Genomic DNA, 27,753 nt, shown 5'->3' with positions numbered 1-27,753 from the left:
ATGATAGTATGACGACACACTCAGCTAGGTCATACAATGTGACCACCTGATTCTCATATGGTCCTGGCTGATTTGAATTGAGTCCCTACGGATAGAGGGTCAGTATTGTACATATATATATCTGATGCTGATTGAGTGAGTGAGTTAGGTTTTACACCACTTTTAGCAATATTCCAGCAATATTACGGAGGGGGACACCACAAATGGACTTCACACATTGTACCCATGTCGGGTATCGAACCCGAATCTTCGACGTGACGCCCCTTATCTGATACTGAACTAAAGCTAACACTAATGAACTAATTTTCTAAATGAAAAATATTATTTGTGAATTTAAAGTTGTTAGTATGTTATTTTGATACTGTTAGTTTAATGAGTATAGGGGCAGTCACTAAATAATATTTTGGCTGTATTCAAGAAAGATCAAAGCCATTGTCAGCCTGAATGTGGACCAAATTACTAATCACTAGTTTACCAGATAATTTTCCGTCAGTGAAGATAAATATTTACAGAGCATCAATTATTTCTACTCTTATCAAAGGTCACATGGTCAAGGTGTGATCTAAGTCATGTTTCATCTCTCCTTGATTAACATTCATGTTGACGAAGTATTATAAGCAGCAGTTGACAGTAGGTCAAGGGGTGTTTACCGAACCCTTCATGTTACAAGTTAACCATCTAAGGGACCCATGATTAGAATGAGTGAGTGGGTATGGTTTTATGCTGCTTTTAGCAATATTCCAGCTAATAATATCATGGCGGGGGACACCAGAAATGGTCAATGGGCTTCACACATTGTGACCATGTAGGGAATCGAAACCAAGTCTTCAGCGTGACAAGGGAACGCTTTAAACACTTAGTCTACCCCCCACTGCACCCCCCCCCAAAAGATTGGAATATTTAAAATATTAAATCCTCAGGTTAGACTTAAAGACCCCTCTGTCTGACCCCTGAGTTCTGACATTGAGCATATACTTATAGACTTATTTGAAAATAATATTTAGAAAAATATGTCTTAATACAGTTGGGTTTTCTAGGAAAGAATAGGCCCCAAGAAGCTGTATGTCTTGAGAGTCAATTAAGGTAGATCTGTTTGCTGGGCACAGTGACTTGGTTGACCGGGTGTCATCATGCCCCTGTTGTGTGCATCTTTCCTGTCAAACAGATGGTCCAGGTTCAATTACTTGGCATGCTGTGATGTGGCTGTGGAACATTCATGAGAGCCTCTCTTGAAATGCTGTATTATTACCCCATGGGGAAAACATTTAGATGTGAATGTTATGATATTTGAACAGTGTGCACAATTGCTTTTCAGTTATTCCAGGCATTTGATTGGCACAATTATCACGTGTCTCAGTCCGTCCACTCCCTCCCTCCAACCTCCAAACACACACACAAATTCATGTGCCCCCCACACCCCATCCACTGCAATCATGTATCTCTCCTACCCCCATCTCCCTCCCTCCGCCCTCATCCCCGCACCCACCCCCATCTCCCTCCCTCCGCCCTCATCCCCGCACCTACCCCCATCTCCCTCCCTCCGCCCTCATCCCCGCACCTACCCCCATCTCCCTCCCTCCGTCCTCATCCCCGCACCTACCCCCATCTCCCTCCCTCCGCCCTCATCCCCGCACCTACCCCCATCTCCCTCCCTCCACCCTCAACCCCCCACTCCCACCCCCCACAACAATCATGTATCCCCTAACACCACACAACCACATTCATGTGTCTCCTACCCCCCTTCTCCCTCCCTCCACCCTCAACCCCCACGAGACTCCACCCACCACAACAATCATGTATCTCTCCTACCCCCATCTCCCTCCCTCTGCCCTAAACCTCACTCCCCACCCCCCACAACAACCATGTATCCCCCAACACCACACAACACATTCATGTGTCTCCCACCCCCCCGTTCTCCCTCCCTCCACCCTCAACCCCCACTCCCACCCCCCACCCCCACAATATTAATGTCTCCCCCAACACCACGCCCACAACATTCTTGGGACTCCCACACCCAAAACACAGCAACCATGTGTCCCCCCACACACGCAAGTCAGCAATTCTTCTATCAAGCCGAACAGTGCACCTTTAACAGACTTAATTAGCAGGTGAGCCAGAAAGTATAATGGCTGCTGGGAGTTCACAGAGGAATTCATTAGATCTACACTTGAGTTACTGGCCTGGTGTTGGAAGGCTAGTACAAGCAGGCATGACCAGAGTAGTGGAATGAGCACTGTACAGTCACTAGGTCGGGCGTCATGGGTCACTAGACACAGCAAGCACTGCTGGAAGAACCAGCTTGAGTATGAAAAGCGGAGTAAGCGTGCTGCACTTGAATTAAACAGCACATGTTACAGCTCAATAGTGGCTGTTCAATACACCAGGGCTCACAGTGCTGTATGCTGGGACGTACGTACGTGTTATGGGGTGTTGACACTGCTGCAGTTGGGCTTGGCTTTGTATTGAGACTGTAGCTTCTGCAGCACACTGCAGACTGTCAGGTGTAGCGGATACATTATCCGCAGGTTGTGGGACCATCAGGTGAGTGGTCAATTTCAGCAGATCTGTGTTATCAGGGGTAATCTTTGTTGTCAGTTGCAGCTGAATGAGTGTTGATTTGTTACATGTACTGGTACAATGCAACAGGGTTTGTGTTGGATGCTAGAAATTTGATTGCTACCCTGGTATGCTCAGAATGTAGTCCATGTGTGGAGGTATTATGATTCTGTTCCCTGTGAGTGTGGACAGATGGACTCCCATTAATAATAATAATAATGATAGTAATGATAATTAAAATTATAATAATATTATTACCGTATTCGATGTAATCAGCGCCCCGCTCTAATAAGCGCCCACGGCGATATTTGCTAATATTGACTTGTGAACAATCCCAATTGGCACTCCTTCCGATTGATCAATGTACACAAGACTTATTTATTCGCGTATAATACGCACTCGTGTGTTATATGCATTTTTAATTATGGGTAATTAAATTCTGGAAAAATGTATTTGAGAGCGCCCTGGGCGCTTATTACGTCCAATACGGTATTATTAATAATAATAATTATATTATTATTATTATTATTATTATTATTATTATTATTATAATTATATAATATAATTTTAGATAAAAAGTCTGATGATTTATTGGTTGAACGTATCGCATGTACCAGATTATTAAAACACAACTACCTCCATGAACCCTAATGTCTGTGGATAATATAACAGAGACATCTTGTCACCTCATAATCCTAAGTTCAGTCAAAAATATATGTTGACTTAGTTGAAGACCAGCAGAGTGCAGGTATGTAGAATTAACGGAGTTAGTCTTGTGTATATTTATTATTTCATACTGAAAGAATCAAATGTAAAAAGGGAGATTTGTTGAAATAATATGTCAGAAAAAAGGTATTGATTCTTATCCACTATTATAAAACGAAACTGTTGTAAGCCAGTAATTTCTAAATAATTTTACGGACTCATTTGATTGCCAGCATTATTCCTTTGTCCCTACATTGGCCAAAGCGTGGAAGCGGTACTTACAGGTAGTCATTGTTCTCCCGATGGAGCCACTATTCATGGCAGTTATGGTTTGATATGCAAATTACTATGACTCACATGTGTCGATGCATGGTCTGTGGAGTAGATTATGGAATATTCAGAATGGAGACAGCTCGCTTATTGTTGTGTTGAAGATTTACTGTTGTGTCTTGAGGTGGTAATCAACAATAAGAGAGTGTGGTTTAACGCTGCTTTGAACGTTATTCCAGTATGAATCACGGTGTTTCAGCTTGATGTGGTAGGAAACCCCTGAATGATTCTAATCAAAAGAGAGCACACCAACTGATGTAGAGGGGGGCGGTTGTACAAAGCCATCTTTGTGCTGAGGTGATCGTAACTGCCATACCTTAACACACCAACTGATGTAGAGGGCGCCGTTGTACAAAGCGGTCTTAGCGCTGAGGTGATCGTAACTCCCATACCTTAACATACAAACTGATGTACAGGGCGCCGTTGTACAAAGCGGTCTTAGCGCTGAGGTGATCGTAACTGCCATACCTTAACACACCAACTGATGTAGAGGGGGCGGTTGTACAAAGCGGTCTTAGCGCTGAGGTGATCGTAACTGCCATACCTTAACACACCAACTGATGTAGAGGGCGCCGTTGTACAAAGCGGTCTTAGCGCTGAGGTGATCGTAACTGCCATACCTTAACACACCAACTGATGTAGAGGGCGCCGTTGTACAAAACGGTCTTAGCGCTGAGGTGATCGTAACTGCCATACCTTAACACACCAACTGATGTAGAGGGCGCCGTTGTACAAAGCGATCTTAGCGCTAAGGTGATCGTAACTCCCATACCTTAACATACGACAGTCATAGCACTAAGGTTGTTTTGTACAACGGTAGCCTGTTCTGGATTCAGAACAGTGAGCACGGGGATAGGGCCTGAGGTACCAACTTTGTAACATTTTGGAGGATGGGGAAAAAATAAAAATGTGAAAACAAATTTTCCTCAGGTTTTACACCAAAATATAAATTGTTTGCAAGGCATGCTGGGTGTCCTTAAATAAGATGTGCTGTGAAAATAATAAGATTGTTTTGCTCCATATTCCACTGGAAATAAGTGTTTTTGTTTTGAAGCAGTGAACAAAAATATATGCTGTTGCTCACAGAACTGTAGATGCTCTCTACATAAGCAAGCCTAGACCAGACAATCCAGAGATTGACATCATGAACATCGATCCATGTAATTGGGATACAGTGATATGCATCAACCAAGTCAGGGAGCCTGACCACCCGATCCCATTAGTGGTCTTTTGCGGCAAGCATGGGTCACGCCAAAGACCCAAGTTTGATTCTCCACATGGGTCCAATAAGTGAAGCCCATTTCTGGTGCCCCCTGCCGTGATATTGATGAATTATTACTGGAATATTGCTCGAATATTGCTGGAATATTGCTGAAACTCACTCACGACACTTACTCACTTACTCATCTTCTATAAAATGCTGTTGGTCATGATAAATTAATTATAAGATTCTCATCTTGGCTCAGCGTGAAGATCTGTTTATTGTCCCCTACCTCCTGTCATGGAGACCTGGTGACAAATTACGCCATACATACGCAGTCTTACCAAACATTCATGCTTCAGTCGTCATGTAGTAGCATGATCAGATATCATTATTAGTCGATTATATGACGTCTCTACATACTTAGCAATAAGGCCAGGCTTTTGTTATTTTTTAGGATTATGGATTTTTCAGCCCAAAGTCCCGGGTTGGAGGAGGGGAGAAAAAAGAAGAAAAAAAGCCAGATGCATTTTTTTTAATGCAGAATGCCTCTGGCATACTTTATGAACATATTCTGTGCTCAAAAGACTGCCATTTGTGACAATAAGGCCCCTTGTAACAATAAAAATTCTACCACTTACAACACGGACAATTGTCAAGGGAGGCTAACCATGTTCGGCTTCGAGATCAACAAAGATTGATTATGTATCTCTTTACTAGTTAACAGCGGTAAATTAATATGTTTTTTATTATTAGGTGATGATAACAAATGAAATAACTGACTGAAAAAAATGGAAATCTGGTTTTATTTTTTTTACATTTTCTAAAAAAATTAGAGTCGGGGGGTCTGTGATCCGCAAAATATGTAACACCTGGCCTAACCCATGTCTTGTTTCGTAGCATGATGTAGCCTAGTCATCTATGGTGTCACAATTCACTGTGCAGAGTTGTGTCCATTGTGAAACCGGTATGAATGTGGATTTATAAATCCTGGTTGGCCCGGATGATATTTCTCGGTTTGTTATTGCCAACCCATGCTCGTGGCTTTCACCGAGTATTAAATTTCAGTCTTACCTCCAACATTAGGCTGATATGCCTTGATATAACTGGAATACTGTTAGAAACAGCATTGAACCCAACTCACTAACTCTTAACATGGGGGACACGGGTGGCCCAGTCGTCTAAAGCGCTGCAATTCACTGTGCAGAGTTGAGTCCCTTGGGCGCGCCAGAAACCTGTGATTGTGGGTCCGAATCCCAGTTCACCTTAATTATGTATCAAGGTTTGTTGGCACCATACCCATGCTCGTGGGTTTCACCGAAGTGGTAAACGTCTGAGACCTGCATCACTTCAGGCTTTACTCACACATTAAGCTGACACACCGTGATATAACTGGAATAGTGTTAAAAGCGGCGTTAAACCCAACTCACTCCCACTCTTATCATGATGAAATGTTTAACATCAGGCATGACAACAAGCAGCAGGAGGCTGTATATATTTTCACAGATTCCCGGCTGATGAAATGATTACAAGTGCACCTGTTGCATTCCAATAATTTGTCTCTGTCAAGAATAGACTTGTCAAGCTGTGAACCACATATATCGACAGTTCACATCCATTTTTTTCTTTTGTCCGACATTATTTTTAACAAATTGGTGAAATTCTAGTAACTAATTCATTGTGGCCTTATTGAGTATATTTTGTAAAGAATGAGAAATTGTTACCAGTGAATGAATGGGTTTCATTCTTCTAGTTTGAGGTCAGCCATATTGGTGGACATGTGCTGGCTGTGAGTTGTCAATGTTTGATGGAGGTATCAGCAGCTATAAAACAGATGCTGTAATCCCAGTCATGATATACACACTAAGACGGGGAACGCACAAGTTTCACAAAGTGGTAAACGTCTGGGACCTGTATCACTTCGGACTTTCCTCACACATTAAGCTGACACGCCGTGATATAACTGGATATAACTGGATATAACTGGAATAATGTTAAAAATGACGTTAAACCCAACTCACTCACTCACTCTGATCTTGTTTTCATGAAATAATTTTTTTTTTTAATTCCGCCATTTCAGAAAATGGCCCAAAGCCGGAACAAGACTGTACAATACACAGAAGACGAATAGAAAATCCTCCCAATGAAGGACGTCACATGACCAGCTGAGATTGGCGGCCATATTACAAACGGAACAAGATGGGTGCAGTAAACAGTTGCTGCATACCTCGACGATCGTTCGAGGAATGCAGGGAAAACAAGATCAGCACACCACGTGTCAAAGGTCATCGGCGCAATTTAAGCGCCACGTTTAATTTTTCATTCGGTGACGATGAAAGCGGGGATACAAATACCACCTTGCTTAACATCAATGTGGCTACGGAGGAAGAGCTTATGACATTGCCAGGGATTAACAGATCAACGGCACAAAATATTATCGACTACCGAAGACAGATTAGCAATTTCAAGAAAATTGAGGACCTTGCCTTGGTATCGGGAGTTGGTGCCACAAAATTAAGTCATATTCGATCCGAGATTTGTGTCAGTAGTAAACGTACTCCCAGCTTACACAGCAATTCACCAGATGGCAGTAAGTCGGATCTGAACAGCAGCACAACATCAAGCTACCGTGAGAGGAAGAAGTCAAACGGGACATCCCCTGTCAAGGTCAACGTGAACTCCGCCAATGTCTTCCAGTTGATGAAGGTCAAAGGTCTTGGTCAGAGTCTTGCTGAAAATATTGTGATATATCGTGACAAGAAGGGTCCGTTTAAGTCTATCGATGATCTAGTCAAGGTGAAGGGCATTGGCCCCAGTATACTCAGTGCAATACAGCATAGTTTGACATTAGATGACAGCGATGCTGCCAAGAAACCGTCTAGTGTGTACATAAATGGAGGATTGCCAAATAATAGCAATACTGATAGCCATTGTGAATGTAATGACATTGGAAGAAATAGTTCCAGAGCTTCCATGGATAACGTGGTGGATATACTCGGTCCGCTTTCCAAGAAACCCTTTCGGGCGGAAGTAGTGCCATTTAATTTTAAGTGGAAAAACAGACGAGTGTTTCGTATTGCCAGTTGGAATCTTGAACAGTTTTCTGAGGAAAAAAGCAGGAATCCAGGTGTGCAGGAAGTGGTGGCCTTGACCTTGCTGGAAAATGGGTATGTAATTTAATGATAATTACTGTCACAACAATAGTTGTGTCATTACAGGCCACACATAATAACATGCTATTTCACTCGAGAAATAACAGGCGACTATGCTTGTCGTAAGAGGCAACTAACGGGATCGGGTTGTCAAGTTGTTGACTTGATTTATACATGTCATCATATTCCAATTGTGTGGATCGATGCTCATGATGTCAATCACTGGATTGTCTGGGCCAGACTCGATTATTTACAGACCGCCATCATATAGCTGGAATATTGCTGAGTGTAGCATGAAACAACAAACAAACAAACAAACAAACAAACAAGGGAAATAATACATTATGCTGGAACTGCATTCAGTCTGCCTCAATCATAATGTATCATAATGGTTTCCAGAAGACTGTCATATTATTTTGAAAACATGTATAAACACTTGAAATGATAGAAATAGTATTCCTGACTTTAGCCAAGCATTACATCTGATAAAGAATTTTACAACATAGAGATATATATACCTCAGACAGTGTTAAGATAAATGAAAAATGATCAATACATAACTTAGATTAGATAATGATAGTATCCTATCTCCTCCTCCTCCTCCTCCTACTCCTACTCCTCCTCCTACTCCTCCTCCTACTACTCCTCCTCCTACTCCTCCTCCTCCTCCTCCTACTCCTCCTACTCCTACTCCTCCTCCTACTCCTACTCCTCTTCCTCCTCCTACTCCTCCTCTTCCTACTCATCCTACTCCTCCACCTCCTCCTCTTACTCCTCCACCTCCTCCTACTCCTCCACCTCCTACTCCTACTCCTCCTACTCCTCCACCTCCTCATCCTCCTCCTCCACCTCCTACTCCTCCTCTTCCTACTCATCCACCTCCTCCTCCTACTCCACCTCCTCCTACTCCTCCACCTCCTACTCCTACTCCTCCACCTCCTCATCCTCCTCCTCCACCTCCAACTCCTCCTCGTCCTCCTCCGCACCCTTCTTTTCTGGGGCATAACCTCTCGATTGGTCAATAGGAGGGACATAGAAGGGACATAACTTGTAATAGCAAACATTTCAGGCTTATAGCATGAAAGGAAGCAAGAGAGTTGCTACAATTGTGAAAGCTAGGTCCAGCATGCCTAGAGCAGGGGGGTAACACAGTGTATATGCCCCATGCATGAGTATACTGACACCCTGTAAGTAAGCCAGCCACACCTCTGCTGTGTTTATTTTGAAAGGTAGGTCACAGTCACGGTGTACACAAGAAGCGTGGGGCTGTGGGGAAACTACTGCATCATAGAGCTTGGCATGTTGTGTCATTGAGGCTTCAGTCCTCACCCTTTAAGTCATTGGTGTGAATGTCATTATGTTCAGCTTGCACAAATTTAAATGTGCTGGGAGCAATTGAGTGAGTGAGTTAAAATTTAACGTCGCATCGGCATAATTTCAGCCACATAGTGATTTTGGGAGCAAGTTAAAAAATTTGATGTATAAATATCTTAATTCTTTAAGTTTAGTGGTAGGGTAGGGAATAAATTAGAAAAATGAATCCAACTCAAGTCTAGAATGCCTCATCCTGACATAAAGCATTGTTCTGGGCTCCATTTGGATTATATTTTTATATTTGTTAGATATGTTTTTCAGTAAGATGACTTTATTTCTGAGACTAAAAGGTTCACACTGCTTTTCCATCTGACAAAATCAGTTTTTTTACATTTTTAGTGTATTGTAACCATGGTAACAGTTCAAGTCTTTTCCATTTTTAGGATGATTACATTCACCTTCCAGTTGAGTACAAAATGTCTTGATAGGGAATAGTTTTGACCGTAGCCTTGGCAAAATGTAGTTAGATACACGTATGAAGCGATCTGGTCATGCACACCCTGAAATTGACTGAAGTTTTATCTTGATTCAAACATATAAACGTCAGAAGCAGGGGTCCAGAAAATTTAAAATCCCAATCGGACATTTGCATTTAGGCCACGCCCCCTTCTAATAGCATATTTTAGTATGATTTCACACACATTACAAGTTGTTTTTAATAAATTCAAGTTTTCCAGTGAAACGATGTTTTCCCCCATCTCAGAAAACATTATTAGCTAATCACAGCGATCACGTAACACCGGAAATACCAGTCAACAAATCTGAACTGAAGTACGCAATTTAATCCTATTATTTTAATATCTGGTAATAAAAAAAATTGTTCATTGTTTATCTGGACTAATGTTTGCAATATATTTGATTAATTATCATGATTATGTTCGAAATTTCATTCAATAATAATTATAATGTTTATAATAATTTAGGCGAAATCGTATGCTAAGTGATCGGCTGATTGCACAACTCACCGTTATTTACAGCAACCACGGTCGGATTACCACTATCGACGCCTTGAAACGAACTTTAGTTGCAAGAGAATGGATACACATATCATAAATGCCAAACCATGACTCGCTAAAAGTCATATTTGAGGCAGTTTGACGAATAAATGTCGACATAACATTTTCGCAATGGAAATACATGTAGCTCGGGAAGTCCCTACGGTGACTGGTCAAAATCGTTTCATACGTCAAAACATATCCTGCATACCATCTGTACCAAAGTGCTACGCTTATGGTTCTTATAATTTTAATCATATATGGTGGAAGCTGCAACTAAAATAACACGATATTGGAATATATTATTCCTGATAAAATAATGATTTCAGATTCAAATTCTTCCGACCATTGCATCAAAATTCTTTGAAGTTGTATCATTGGGTACATTTTAACTGAATCACCGGTAGATCGGGAGAGATGTGTGCACAGCTGATTGCTATTTCCGGCTTAGTTTACGAGAAAATACACATGGTAATCTTAATCTCTACATATAAAACAATGCCTTGGAGAGCAGGAAATACAATTTAAATGGTAAATCATCATGTCTAGTGATGTTTCTATATCAAATTTCATACTTTTATTGACCAAGTTTGTTTTACCTGTTTATTCCCCTGAATTTGCTGAAGGGATATGATAACGCTCATCAATTATTTTGACCCCGAAGGTAGCGTTGTTTGTTTTTGAAAATGTCCGGACAGAAAAATTTAAATGTCCGGTAAGCAATATTTTAGACCGGACATTTGAGATTCCCAATCTGACATGTCCGGCGCATATGACCGTTTCCAGACCCCTGGTCAGAAGGAATGTACATTAGCATGATTAGTGACTCTTTGTGTAACCATGGATTTCTAGATAATTTTTGTCATTAAACAATGTATCACGTGACTAACCACGGGTCCGGGTACCCGTCCCGTCCCAGCCCTAGTGCTTGAGTTTCTTTTAATGAAAAGATCTATGCAAATAGTCAAGTTCCGTCATTATCAATGTTCATTTGATCATGTTTGAAATGCTGTTGGGTTAAATGTTGAAAGAAGTGTATTTGAGTGCACGGCGCATAATTCAATACTCTTTTTGTTACTATAGCAATAAGCACACAGGACCAGTCTGATAATGAATCTCGTGAAAACTGCACCGTCACCAAATAGGCAGATACTCTTTATGTTATAGAGTTAGGAAAACGTGGAGGACTCCATCAACCCAGGACGTGCTGTGTCGCGATGACCTTTAATTAAACACTTACAATAGGTGACAGGAGTTGTCGGATGAGTGTCACGCTGAACTTGCTCCAGTACTTACTGTTTCAGTATCTGATCCTCATAGACAATAAATGATTGATTAACGGTGCACTTTTATGAAGCTATTTAAAGTTTCCAGTTGTTTTATTTATACATGAAGGGTAACTAAGAGATAGATATCAACCATATTTGGTTGGAAGCATTCTCTGGTGGTGAAGATTCAAAATTGGACACGTGGGGGGGCTGAGGGGTGGGGTGAAATAGGAGTAATTTGGCGTTATTGCTTTAGACAACTTCTTTTCTGGAACAAAGAGATAGATATCAACCATATTTGGTTGGAAGCATTCTCTGATAGCGAGGATTCAAAAATGTACAAATGGTGGGGCTGATCCCCTAAGGGGCGGAGGGATAGGGTGAAATATGAGTAGTTTGGTGTTATTGCTTTATACGACTTCTTCTCTGGAACTGAGAGATAGATATCAACCATATTTGGTAATGGAATGACCAATCAGATGACCAAATTTATTATTATTGCATGGGACGTCCTCAGATCTTTGTTTAACGGTAGCGAGATATAAGATCTGATTTTAATGAGATTGAGCGTACCTGTTGCATGAATTATGGAGCAGGTACTCTGTGTTTTGGTGTTATGTGCAATCCACATGCAATCTGTTCTGTAGAAGCTTACCTCAGTCAGGCTTTTTGTAATGAAAGATTGAAATTAATGAGCTATTGATCTATGTGATATTGGACAGTGTCTTCAAGAGATGCTGCCACATCTTTGGAATTTGTTTTGAAAAATTGGTTCATTTCACAGTAGAAAATGGTCTTGAGAATGATATTGGATTAACTATTCTTAATATAGAGAATCAAAGAGAGGTGGTTAGCCTATTTTCATGTGATGAATGCAGCTGTATGTCTCATGATCAAAGTAAATCTTCTACTTTTCTAGCAGAGGAAGAAGTATTAAGGTAGATTTATCTAAACCTCATCTGTTATCCCTCTTCTGGAAGTTGTCTGGTATTGCCATTTGTTGCCAGTGTTTCAGGGCGGTTGGGTAACCTTGTGGTTAAAGCGTTTGCTCGTCATGCCTAAGACCCGGGTTTTATTCCCGACATGGGTACAATGTGTGAAGCTCATTTCTGGTGTCCCCCGCCGTGATATTGCAGGAATATTGTAAATCACTCACTCACTCACTCTGTCACATGGTTGGTTGCAGGGCTTTGTATTCTCATAATATCAATCACAAGTTGTCTGGTCCGGACTTGAATATTCCTTGCTGAATGTATAACTAGTCAACAATGGAATCAACAATAGATGTATGCAAATAATAATTATGGAGTCACTCTTCCGTCTCACAAATGATAATGACTCATGAAGATCCGGGATAGAATAGGTCTTCACCAACCCATGCTTTCCGTAATAGAGGCGGCTATGCTTGACATAAGAGACGACTAACAGGATCGGGTGGTCAGGCTTGCTGACTTGGTTGATGCATGTTATTGTGTCAAGTTTTCCTTGAGCTTCTAGTCAGATGACATTGCTTATATTAGCCTATGTTACCTACATACCTATATACAGAAAGTGATTGCTACCATCTCTGCTGGTGAGATGGCTGGTGCGTGCATCTGGAACAAGACACTCTACCCTGTAATAAGTACATGGCTCTATTTCACATGAAATCAGAATAAACAATGTTTTTCTTTTAATATCAACCACTGGTTTATCTGGTCAAGACTTAAATATTTACATTTATTTATATATACTTATTCATAAATATAGCTGGATGTAACTAACAACAAGACCATACCGACCTGTCCCAAAGTTGTTATTCCATATATCATGTATATCATGTATGGAATATTCAAATACAATTTGCTAATTTTGTTATACAAAATGGCTAAACTAAGACATCAATAGTGTTGTACATCATAAATGAGACAAAAACACAGTTGTGATTAGTCTTATAGGTCTTGTAACCATGGTAACTCTTGGGCTAGACTTGCACACCTCTCTATGGCATTTATGATTATTAGATTAAATCGATTCCAAGATTATACAAAAATAAAAAACAAGTCGTCCCCATAAAATGAGGCATCCTCAGAACTGTCTGCTTATCTAGACTTGCCTGTTACATGGATAGAAAGAATTTCAATATAAACATGGACTAATCTTTCAGTTTAGACTTGGAGCAAGGCTTTCCTGTTGGGCATGCTGGGATTTATTTTGAAATGTTTAGAGGCCGATATTCAGTCCCAAGTGTGCAGCAAATGTCATTGAAAATACTCAAAATGGAATTTAATGTTTCCCAACTTATGTTAATATATATAACAAATAGCTAATATTTTTAGCTTTTTAGAAATAACCTGTTTTTCACTGATAACAGGACAAATGAATAGGAAGAGGTTGTGATGTTTAGTTATTGATATTGCATTGAACGCAATGTCAAAATATAATGTTAAAATAGGCATACCTCTAAATTTATGGAAAAAGAAAACTTTGAAGAAAATAACAGATTTTTTCCAATTTGCCTGCCAGGGACACTTAGTTAATATTAAGTCCCTGACATCATGGACATATGATATGCACATTTACAACATTGTACAAGAGTCAACACTGTAGTTATAATGCACACAGTGTTCATATGGGGACAGTGTCCTCCATATATTCCCCATGTTTATAAAAACACCATGATATATCATGTATATATATACATGAGATAACGACCTGAGATATCACTGTTATCATACACCTTCATGAGGTGTGTTATCACTGTTATCATTCTCATGGTGATCAGTTTGATTGCATTTCACATGTTGGCCAAATGTGTCTGGTACAATAACGTGGTGTGATGTCGTCTGCTGCTGCTTGTTGACTTTTTACCAGGGCAGACGCAATGCATGCAGCATGTGTGTTGATATCCAGACTTGTTGAACAAGGTCGTTGCAACCCAACAATACCATACTTGCACAGTGCTCTCTGCCTCATGTAGAATATCACTCATGGTGTTGCCATCATAATCTGCATTGACCCCGCCGTGTCTGTGGTGCAGAGGGGCACGGGTGATTCGCTGTGTAGAGTTGCGTCACTTGGGTACGCCAGAAACCTATGATTGTGGGTTCAAATCCAGGTTCACCCCGATTATGTTTCTAGGTTTGTCAGCACCATGTGACCCGTGCTCGTGGGTTTCACCGAAGTGATAAACGTCTGAAACCTGCATCACTTTGGGCTTTCTTCCCACATTAAGCTGACATGCCGCAATTTAACTGGAATAATGTTAAAAGCTGTGGTGCAGATATTCTGGTATAATTTCAACCTTGGTCAGGCCATGTGATAACTAGGGAAGTGGGGTCACAAGAAATTTTATGTGTAGACTGAAAATGTCCTTTTATATGCTGTAAACTACTGTTATAAAGAACTCAAAGTGACCAATGATTGTAGTTCATTATAACCGTAGTTCATTAAAAGCATATATACAGCATAAATACAGCAAATGTCCGGGACCAAAAAACATTTGGTTATTTCCGTCAGTTCGTTATAAGCGTGTTCGTTATAAACGTAGTTTACTGTACTACTGAAAAGAAGTACATAACACCCGATTCTGTCCTTAATTTCTATAGTTAATCTGTCATTTGTATAGTATACGTTCACGGCCCATTCACAGAACAAGCATCTTACTTATTGAGCCTGCCTATATTTTTGTAGACGTGAAACAGAAATCGAAAAAATATTAATCTGATTGATTGAAAAAATGAATCTTGAACACCATGTTGCGTTGTTTCGTTGGTTTATTTTTTTAGCTTTTATTTAAAGAGCTTTTTTTTAAGAAATCAGAATGGGGCTTATACATGTTATGGGCAGCCAAGTTCTTAAAAGCTTCCTGTAATCTTAGGTTAATGCCATTACCAAGATTACAGTACATTTACATATTTTGTACAGTTGAAGATCTAGCGATACGTTGCATGATACATGAAGACTTGACACTATCATCAACTGGAATAAATATAAGTATGACATTTCTTGTAGATGGTAGGGCTGGGATGATTCCAACTTTACTACCCGGGTAGCCACCCCCCCTTTTACCCAGCCCTACCCGGGCACCCACTGTAGGTCTCAGGAGATGTCTCAAATGTCCGATTGGGAACATTTTTAGCCTAGCCCTGGCAAAATGTATTTAGATACATGTATTAAATAATCTGGTCATTCATACACTGAAGTTATATCTTTATTCAACTATATGAAAAATCAGAAGGAATGAGTGCACAGTCAGAAAGAAATGCGAACATTAGTAACTTGTAGTGTAACCATAGAGTTTTAGATAATTTTTGTCATCAAACAATATATCACGTGACTAACCACGGGTCCGGGTAGTCCTGTGGGTACCCTGGTCCTACTCAGTACCCACCCGACCCGGGTACCCAAGTTACCCATCCCAGTCCTAGTAGATGGCTTGCTACCTCAGGCACATATGGGCAGAAATTAATAGTTTACAATTAGTGCTCATGCAATCTTATATACTACTCATTACAAGTTAGAGAACAACAACAATTGGGAGGCTGTGTGTTGCAATGCCCTCCATCAATAACTATAGTCATATGAAAAGATTCTGTGTTCTTTAGCGTCTTTTGAGTTGTACTGATTTGTATCACTTTCATCAATACATGACCTCATGATTCTTTACACCCTAACTGACTATTTTTGAAATTCTTCAGACTTATGTATAAGTTGCATCCATGCATTCACTGTATTCACGGGGCCACAGACTCAAACACCTGATCCATTAGGTATACAAGTATATTTTGTCATTAATGTCATCCACCAGTGAAGATCTGGGTTAAAACAGGCCTTCAGCAACCCATGTTTGCCATTAAAGGCGACTATACCTGTCGTTACAAGCCACTAATGGGATCAGGTGGTCAGACGTGCTGGCTTGGATGATGCATGTCATCGTGTCCCAATTGCGTAGATCAATGCTCATGATGTCAATCATTGGATTGTCTGGTCCAGACACGATTATTTACAGACCCCCCATCATATAGCTGGGATATTGCTGAGTGTGGTGTTAAACAACAAACAACAACATTATTGTCATCCAAGTGAAATATGTTTTCTGAAAACATTTTCTTGTATTTAACAGGTTTGGTATTGTAGCGCTCCAGGAATTAGCCAGTGAAAAAGCCTTAGAAAGAGTGAGTATTCTTTATGTACCTTTTTTAGATGATTTACTATAGATTTCTGAACTTGGTGAGTAAATAAGGAAACGTACAACTTTATTGATAACTTTCAGTTTTTTGCATTTAGTGACGTTACAATGTAGATTCTTACATGGTTATCAAGCTACAGTCCAACTTGAATCTACGTCAAAATGTCGCTAATTGCAAGAGTTGTTAGCCATAAAGTTGTACATTTACTTACATTGCCAGACTCAGCAGGTCATGTTTTGTGAACTGACATTGCCAGACTCAGCAGGTTCTGTGTACTGATGTAACCAGATTCAGCAGGTTCTGTGTACTGACATTGCCAGACTCAGCAGGTTTTGTGTACTGACATTGCCAGACTCAGCAGGTCATGTTCTGTGTACTGGCATTGCCAGACTCAGCAGGTCATGTTCTGTGTACTGATGTAACTAGACTCAGCAGGTTTTGTGTACTCATGTAACCAGATTCAGCAGGTTCTGTGTACTGATGTAACCAGATTCAGCAGGTTCTGTGTACTGACATTGCCAGACTCAGCAGGTTTTGTGTACTGACATTGCCAGACTCAGCAGGTTCTGTGTACTGATGTAACCAGATTCAGCAGGTCATGTTTTGTGTACTGATGTAAGTAGACTCAGCAGGTTCTGTGTACTGATGTAACCAGATTCAGCAGGTCATGTTTTGTGTACTGATGTAACCAGACTCAGCAGGTTTTGTGTACTGATGTAACCAGACTCAGCAGGTTTTGTGTACTGATGTAACCAGATTCAGCAGGTTCTGTGTTCTGACATTGCCAGACTCAGCAGGTTTTGTGTACTGATGTAACCAGACTCAGCAGGTTTTGTGTACTGACATTACCAGACTCAGCAAGTCATGTTTTGTGCTGTAGATCTGTGATGAACTCAACACTCCTACATCAGCGAACAACAAGAAGTGGGCAGGTCACCGTGGCAACTGGAGGTGTTCTGTCTCAGAAGCCACTGGAAGGATGTACAGAGTGAGTGCAGATTACTCTCTGGTACAAACTGCTTGAAACAAATAACACTCTCTTTATTGTTTTAATTGAAACTGAACAAATGCTTATTTCATGTGTGATTTGACAGATTGATTTTATCATGCTGAAAAATTCATCCAATCAAACTTACCGCAATAAACGTAATGTGTTACAGAATGCAAAAGAAAATTATTCATCTCTTCGTACTCACCTACACACTCATTGAGGTATTCCCGTGAAGATCCGGAGTAGAATAGGTCTTCAGTAACCCGTGCTTGCCGTAAAAGGCGACTATGCTTGTTGTAAGAGGTGACTAATGGGATTTGGTGGTCAGGCTCACTAATTGCATGGATCGATGCTCATGATGTCAATCACTGGAATGTCTGGTCCAGTTTCAATTATTTCTCAATCAGACCCCCGTCATATAGCTGAAATATTGCTGAGTGCAGCATTAAACAACAAACAAACAATGAGGTATTCAAATAGTTACAGTATTACTTTTTCCCACTTCATTGACTAAGGGTCTCTTAGAAAAAAAGTTGAAATATGCATATACAATGTACCTGACCACCAAGAACATTTTATGAACAACAGAAACTTGAGTGCTAAAGCATATCACAAGGCTCCCTTTGTTTAACATGAGAAAACAGTTCTTTCTATTCAAATCAAATCAAATCATCCTATTTCAATATGATGTGTGTTTCAGAGCATGGAGTACAATGCGTTTTTGTACGACACATCACAGAATATTGAGCTAGTTAGCTGCTCTCTGTTGAAGAAGCCAGAGTCGGGAACATTTCCCTTTGTGAGGCGGCCGTTCTTGGGGGTGTTCAAGGTGGGTATTGATTCACAACCATATCGACAACCAGATCGCCACACTTGTCCGCTTCAATGATCCGCTGATTGTGTTTTTCAATCTCGGGAATTTCTTTGTTGATACGAGTCCCTGTGAGTCTGTAGTAGGTCACAGTAGAGATGTCTCTGGATAACAGGGGGGCCATTGATTGGAAGGTGAGGTGAGGTGAAACATCGTGTCCAAGATTATTGCATTTATATAGCGATATAGCGTGCGTGTTTGTATGTGGCTGCTTGTACTAGCTCGGACTGATGCCAATTTATAGTGCTAACCCACTGAGATACCATCGCAGTTTAACATGAATACCCCACTCAGACATAGTATACTGACTCCAAGCTGACCAGTCCTTGCTTTAGCCCCTTAGTGCCGAGCTCTAGACAGGGTAACAACAAGTACTATCTTTTAACGTCATTTGGTATGACGTGGCCGAGCGGTCCATTGATTGGAAAGTTTAGTGTTGTTATATATATTAAAAACAAAATTAATGATCTTTATGTGTACAGATAAAAAAAAATGTCCATTTTAGACCTATAATTAATCAACTTAATACTTGGCTGATACATTAATGTTTATTAAATATTATATTTTCTGCCTTCTCTTTGACTACCTGTACCATCATATGAAACAAATGTAAACATTTCTGTGGCAGTGAATAATTACTTTAGTTTCGATATTCATAACTTTTGTCTGGTCCAGACTCAATTATTTACAGACCGCCGTCATACAGCTGGAATATTGCTGAGTGTGGTAGGAAAATACAGTAGTAGGTGATTATTTAACTCTTGATTACGTATGCCATGAATGGTGTGGTTGTTGCAAGTACTGTAGACAGTATTTATGAGTGACCCCCAGGGACACTGGTGAGTGCACCAGACACAACAATGCAGGCTGCTGTATAGATGTTATGGATAGTTATGTATGAAAGAGACTGTCCGGAGAGGAAGGGTTAAAGGGTGTGCAAACCCCCTACTACCTTCCCTGACACTGCAACCCCCCAAAGACACCGCACCGCCCTAACACACTGCATCCCCCAAACACACTGCACCCCCCAAACACACCTCACTGCCCTACCACACCGCATCCCCCAAACACACAGTACCATCCTAACACACCGCATCCCCCAAACACACTGCACCACCCAAACACACCTCACTGCCCTACCACACCGCATCCCCCAAACACACTGCACCCCCCAAACACACTGCACCATCCTAACACACCACACCCCCCTAACACATTGCACCCCCCCTAACACACCCATAAATAAGTCAATGTACACACGACTTATTTATTCGTGTATAATATGTGTGTTATATGCACCCTTAATTATGGGCAATTAAATTCTGGAAAAATATATCTGTCATATATAAACATTTCAGGCTGTCAGCATAAACCAGGAAATTGATGATCTTTCAACTCCTTTTTTTTATCACTGAAATAATATTCTAATAAGAGCTCCCTGTTTCTAATTTTGAGAGTGCCTGGGCGCTTATTATGTCGAATACAGTAACTATTCACCTTCTTCAATTATGTGTACAGTGCATGCCAGTTGCAACAGGCCAAATGTAATCGGTCTAACCAGGGTCTGTCTGCAGTGTAAATGAGGCTAGCAATGAATTCTTACGCAGCATGGGATGTGTACAAAATGCTGTAAATATACATAGCGAGATCAGGTTTTAGACGTGTGTTAATTTCATTGAAATTGATTTGATCCTAATTTCAATTCTGTGAAATTATTATTACTCAGAGGTATGGTGTTCATGACAAGGTTTTTGTGCAGTTGGAGAGTAATTAACTCTTTTGTGGCTACAACGATCAATGAAAGTCATCAACAGCCAGATAATGGCCTACTTGGACTTTTTCTCTCTTCCCAAGAATTTATTTCCCTACAGCATGACGCTTTGTCAATAGTGTTTATTACTGTTTAGAAATACAGTCTAAATATGGCAACATTTCCACAGAAACACAACAGCTGCATTCCAGAATATGTACAGCAACATTACAGCAACATTACAGCAACATCATGGTATATGTACAGCAACATCATGGTATATGTACAGCAACATCATGGTATATGTACAGCAACATCATGGTATATGTACAGCAACACTACAGCAACATCATAGTATATGTACAGCAACATTACAGCAACATTACAGCAACATCATAGTATATGTACAGCAACACTACAGCAACATCATGGTATATGTACAGCAACACTACAGCAACATCATGGTATATGTACAGCAACACTACAGCAACATCATGGTATATGTACAGCAACACTACAGCAACATCATGGTATATGTACAGCAACACTACAGCAACATCATGGTATATGTACAGCAACACTACAGCAACATCATGGTATATGTACAGCAACATCATAGTATATGTACAGCAACACTACAGCAACATCATGGTATATGTACAGCAACACTACAGCAACATCATGGTATATGTACAGCAACATCATGGTATATGTACAGCAACACTACAGCAACATCATGGTATATGTACAGCAACACTACAGCAACATCATGGTATATGTACAGCAACACTACAGCAACATCATGGTATATGTACAGCAACACTACAGCAACATCATGGTATATGTACAGCAACATTACAGCAACATCATGGTATATGTACAGCAACATCATAGTATATGTACAGCAACACTACAGCAACATCATGGTATATGTACAGCAACACTACAGCAACATCATGGTATATGTACAGCAACATTACAGCAACATCATGGTATATGTACAGCAACATCATAGTATATGTACAGCAACACTACAGCAACATCATGGTATATGTACAGCAACATTACAGCAACATCATAGTATATGTACAGCAACATTACAGCAACATCATGGTATATGTACAGCAACACTACAGCAACATCATGGTATATGTACAGCAACATTACAGCAACATCATGGTATATGTACAGCAACATCATAGTATATGTACAGCAACACTACAGCAACATCATGGTATATGTACAGCAACATCATGGTATATGTACAGCAACATTACAGCAACATCATGGTATATGTACAGCAACATCATAGTATATGTACAGCAACACTACAGCAACATCATGGTATATGTACAGCAACATCATAGTATATGTACAGCAACATCATGGTATATGTACAGCAACATCATAGTATATGTACAGCAACATTACAGCAACATCATGGTATATGTACAGCAACATCATGGTATATGTACAGCAACACTACAGCAACATCATGGTATATGTACAGCAACATTACAGCAACATCATGGTATATGTACAGCAACATCATAGTATATGTACAGCAACATCATGGTATATGTACAGCAACATCATAGTATATGTACAGCAACATTACAGCAACATCATGGTATATGTACAGCAACATCATGGTATATGTACAGCAACACTACAGCAACATCATGGTATATGTACAGCAACATTACAGCAACATCATGGTATATGTACAGCAACATCATAGTATATGTACAGCAACATCATGGTATATGTACAGCAACATCATGGTATATGTACAGCAACATCATAGTATATGTACAGCAACATCATGGTATATGTACAGCAACATCATGGTATATGTACAGCAACATCATAGTATATGTACAGCAACATCATGGTATATGTACAGCAACACTACAGCAACATCATGGTATATGTACAGCAACATTACAGCAACATCATGGTATATGTACAGCAACATTACAGCAACATCATGGTATATGTACAGCAACATCATAGTATATGTACAGCAACACTACAGCAACATCATGGTATATGTACAGCAACATCATAGTATATGTACAGCAACACTACAGCAACATCATGGTATATGTACAGCAACATCATAGTATATGTACAGCAACATTACAGCAACATCATGGTATATGTACAGCAACACTACAGCAACATCATGGTATATGTACAGCAACATCATAGTATATGTACAGCAACATTACAGCAACATCATGGTATATGTACAGCAACATTACAGCAACATCTTGTTATATGTACAGCAACATCATGGTATATGTACAGCAACATCATAGTATATGTACAGCAACATTACAGCAACATCATGGTATATGTACAGCAACATTACAGCAACATCATGGTATATGTACAGCAACATTACAGCAACATCATGGTATATGTACAGCAACATTACAGCAACATCATAGTATATGTACAGCAACATTACAGCAACATCATGGTATATGTACAGCAACATTACAGCAACATCATGGTATATGTACAGCAACATTACAGCAACATCTTGTTATATGTACAGCAACATTACAGCAACATCATAGTATATGTACAGCAACATTACAGCAACATCTTGTTATATGTACAGCAACATTACAGCAACATCATAGTATATGTACAGCAACATCATAGTATATGTACAGCAACACTACAGCAACATCATGGTATATGTACAGCAACATCATAGTATATGTACAGCAACATTACAGCAACATCATGGTATATGTACAGCAACATTACAGCAACATCATAGTATATGTACAGCAACATCATAGTATATGTACAGCAACATCATGGTATATGTACAGCAACACTACAGCAACATCATGGTATATGTACAGCAACATTACAGCAACATCATGGTATATGTACAGCAACATTACAGCAACATCATAGTATATGTACAGCAACATTACAGCAACATCATAGTATATGTACAGCAACACTACAGCAACATCATGGTATATGTACAGCAACACTACAGCAACATCATGGTATATGTACAGCAACATTACAGCAACATAATAGTATATGTACAGCAACATTACAGCAACACTACAGCAACATCATAGTATATGTACAGCAACACTACAGCAACATCATAGTATATGTACAGCAACACTACAGCAACATCATGGTATATGTACAGCAACACTACAGCAACATCATGGTATATGTACAGCAACATTACAGCAACATCATGGTATATGTACAGCAACATTACAGCAACATCATGGTATATGTACAGCAACACTACAGCAACATCATGGTATATGTACAGCAACATTACAGCAACATCATGGTATATGTACAGCAACATTACAGCAACATAATAGTATATGTACAGCAACATTACAGCAACACTACAGCAACATCATAGTATATGTACAGCAACACTACAGCAACATAATAGTATATATACAGCAACATTACAGCAAGATAATAGTATATGTACAGCAACATTACAGCAACATCATGGTATATGTACAGCAACATCATGGTATATGTACAGCAACATTACAGCAAGATAATAGTATATGTACAGCAACATTACAGCAACATCATGGTATATGTACAGCAACATCATGGTATATGTACAGCAACATTACAGCAAGATAATAGTATATGTACAGCAACATTACAGCAACATCATGGTATATGTACAGCAACATTACAGCAACATCATGGTATATGTACAGCAACATTACAGCAACATAATAGTATATGTACAGCAACATCATAGTATATGTACAGCAACATTACAGCAACATCATGGTATATGTACAGCAACATTACAGCAACATCATGGTATATGTACAGCAACACTACAGCAACATCATGGTATATGTACAGCAACATTACAGCAACATCATAGTATATGTACAGCAACATTACAGCAACATCATGGTATATGTACAGCAACATTACAGCAACATAATAGTATATGTACAGCAACACTACAGCAACATCATGGTATATGTACAGCAACATTACAGCAACATCATAGTATATGTACAGCAACATTACAGCAACATCATGGTATATGTACAGCAACATCATAGTATATGTACAGCAACATTACAGCAAGATAATAGTATATGTACAGCAACATCATGGTATATGTACAGCAACATTACAGCAACATCATAGTATATGTACAGCAACATTACAGCAACATCATGGTATATGTACAGCAACATCATAGTATATGTACAGCAACATAACAGCAAGATAATAGTATATGTACAGCAACATCATGGTATATGTACAGCAACATTACAGCAACATCATAGTATATGTACAGCAACATTACAGCAACATAATAGTATATGTACAGCAACACTACAGCAACATCATGGTATATGTACAGCAACATTACAGCAACATCATAGTATATGTACAGCAACATTACAGCAACATCATGGTATATGTACAGCAACATCATAGTATATGTACAGCAACATTACAGCAAGATAATAGTATATGTACAGCAACATCATGGTATATGTACAGCAACATTACAGCAACATAATAGTATATGTACAGCAACACTACAGCAACATCATGGTATATGTACAGCAACACTACAGCAACATCATGGTATATGTACAGCAACACTACAGCAACATCATGGTATATGTACAGCAACATTACAGCAACATAATAGTATATGTACAGCAACATTACAGCAACATCATAGTATATGTACAGCAACATTACAGCAACATCATGGTATATGTACAGCAACATCATAGTATATGTACAGCAACATTACAGCAACATCATAGTATATGTACAGCAACACTACAGCAACATCATGGTATATGTACAGCAACATCATGGTATATGTACAGCAACATTACAGCAACATCATGGTATATGTACAGCAACATCATAGTATATGTACAGCAACATTACAGCAACATCATAGTATATGTACAGCAACACTACAGCAACATCATGGTATATGTACAGCAACATTACAGCAACATCATAGTATATGTACAGCAACATTACAGCAACATCATGGTATATGTACAGCAACATCATAGTATATGTACAGCAACACTACAGCAACATCATAGTATATGTACAGCAACATTACACCAACATATTAATATATGTACAGCAACATATTAATATATGTACAGCAACATTACAGCAACATATTATATGTACAGCAACATTGCAGCAACATAAAAGTAAGATATATTTGTTGTAGCATGATCTCTCAGGGTGCATGGGGTTTTATGCCGCCTACATTAGGTTTTATACCACGAGCTGAAACCCCATGTACCCCTCGTGATCCTAGTACAACTTATAATGTGCAGCAACATAAAGCCCATGTACAGCAGCCTTACAGCAACAACATGACATCTGCGTACTATTATTGCAGCAACATCGCAACATCACAGCCGCGACACGATCTGTGGCAGACACCCCCTGACTAGCCTCCTGCATGAATCATGAGTTGTTGATCTTATCATGTGCAGGTCACTGTCAGCTGCATGCAGGGCTATGTCAGACCTTCTCATATGTACAGGACATAGCGAGTGTCAATACCTGAACATTATGTTGCCAATAAACCTCGCAACTAATGATGAGCAGTGGGAAATATATGCCCAGTTAGTGCAGACCGATACAGTTAATTGTCGTCACTGAATCGTCACTGTGCAGACAGGTGGCGGAAATAGCTGTCAATAATGCAGCGAGTTGCTCCAAAATCAATAGGTAGTCGTGGTAGGCCTGCAAGGGCAGTATTGTGAGGCCTTTTGCTGTTTATTAGTTGCTTTACATAAACTTTGGCCTAAAATTCAATGTAGGTGAAATTGAAAATAGAGTCGGCCCGGAAACAATTGTCACAAGTCTTTTCTTTTTTGCTGATTTCAGGGTTTTTTGGTCGGTTGGTGTCCTGATGGTTCCGTAATGCTGTTGAAAAGTTAATTAAGCAGTAAAATTTAAAGAAAATGTTTGAAATCCTATATGTTTTACTGCTAGGTATTTGTGTTAAATTCAATGTTAATTCTTTGACAATGCGATCATTATCAGAGTTAGCTTAAAGGCATCCACTTTACTATGACTAACAGCAGTGAAAACATGTGTTTGGAAACAACTCTGTAGGAAGGAGTAGACACAATCACTCCCATGCTAATTGTGATACCATTCGGGACCCCTTTCAGCTTCTAGCTTTGGGCATGCCTGGGTGATTATGTTGATAACTTCACAACTTCACAATACTGGAATCATGAATCTACATTAGTGACCCACTCAAGGGTGATATAGATTTCAACGCTAAAGGTGTTGGCTGAGAGAGATGAATCCATCTCACGCGCAGAGGGGGTGCTAACCGACTAACAGCATGTGCGCTATGATGATGCACTTTACACCATAATGCAAACCAACCCGTGAAGATTCAAGGGTAGAATAGGTCTTCAGCAACCCATGCTTACCGTAAAAGGTGACTATGCTTGTCGTAAAAGGCGACTAACGGGATCGGGTGGTCAGGCTCGCTGACTTGGTTGATGCATGTCATCAATCCCAATTGCATGGATCAATGCTCATGATATTAATCACTGGATTGTCTGGTCCAGACTCGATTATTAACAGACTGCCATCATATAGCTGGAATATTGCTGAGTGCGGCGTTAAACAACAAACCAACCAACAAACCAACCAACCAACCAACCAACCAACCAACCAATAATGCAAACCACTGGACCAAGGTTGTCTTCCCTCATCAAAATCCAATTGGCCAACGTTGGCATGTGCACGTACCAGGTAGTTACAAAGAATGACAATTGACTGAAACAATGGACAAAACACACTCGGGTGGAATATTGGAATAGAAGATAATGACAAGTATTAAGGAAAAATGTAATTGAACTGTATTTATGTCAGTAACCGTATAAATGTCTGATCTCAGATAAACAAGAAGTTTGACTGTGTGGTGGTCAGCGTCCATCTGAAGGCAGCAGGACTGCAGGATGAAGCGCTGGACAAGACAAAACAGGAAGTCCGCCAAATCCCGGCCCTCATTTCTGCCATAGAGCAGCAGGTTCCAGGTAAGACCTCTCTCACCAGGGAACAGGATTCGGACACACCTGTCACATGAATAGAGTATATTGGTGTATGGGGAAAGTTATCATTTTGTTTTTAGCAAATGAAATACATATAGCGCGGGAAGTCTTATCCCATACCCCACAGTTAGCCATGTGTGCCCCCATGTTTGCCGTAAAAGGCGACTATGCTTGTCGTAAGAGGCGACTAACGGGATCGGGTGGTCAGGCTCGCTGACTTGGTTGATGAATGTCATCGATCCCAATTGCGTGGATCGATGCTCATGAT

The 27,753-nt window shown here is 39.8% G+C and overlaps 1 protein-coding gene across 1 annotated transcript in view; it reads left to right on the top strand.

The window, feature by feature from the left end:
* The first annotated feature begins 6,914 nt into the window (after positions 1-6,914).
* The window catches only part of LOC139454385 (endonuclease/exonuclease/phosphatase family domain-containing protein 1-like), a 29,945-nt gene continuing 9,106 nt past the window's right edge, over positions 6,915-27,753 (top strand). Inside the window, exons 1-5 of the mRNA XM_071236051.1 lie at positions 6,915-7,959; positions 16,686-16,737; positions 17,633-17,740; positions 18,444-18,572; positions 27,332-27,470. Coding sequence (XP_071092152.1) covers positions 6,992-7,959; positions 16,686-16,737; positions 17,633-17,740; positions 18,444-18,572; positions 27,332-27,470 — 1,396 coding nt within the window. The 5' untranslated portion in view covers positions 6,915-6,991. The remainder of the gene's footprint in view (positions 7,960-16,685; positions 16,738-17,632; positions 17,741-18,443; positions 18,573-27,331; positions 27,471-27,753) is intronic.

This window comes from Haliotis cracherodii, unplaced genomic scaffold, assembly GCF_022045235.1.
Source record: "Haliotis cracherodii isolate W230 unplaced genomic scaffold, xgHalCrac1.p SCAF_10, whole genome shotgun sequence".
In the NCBI taxonomy this organism is placed as follows: domain Eukaryota; kingdom Metazoa; phylum Mollusca; class Gastropoda; order Lepetellida; family Haliotidae; genus Haliotis; species Haliotis cracherodii.
Note: the sequence above shows the minus strand (reverse complement) of the source record. Positions and strands in the feature narration are given on the sequence as shown.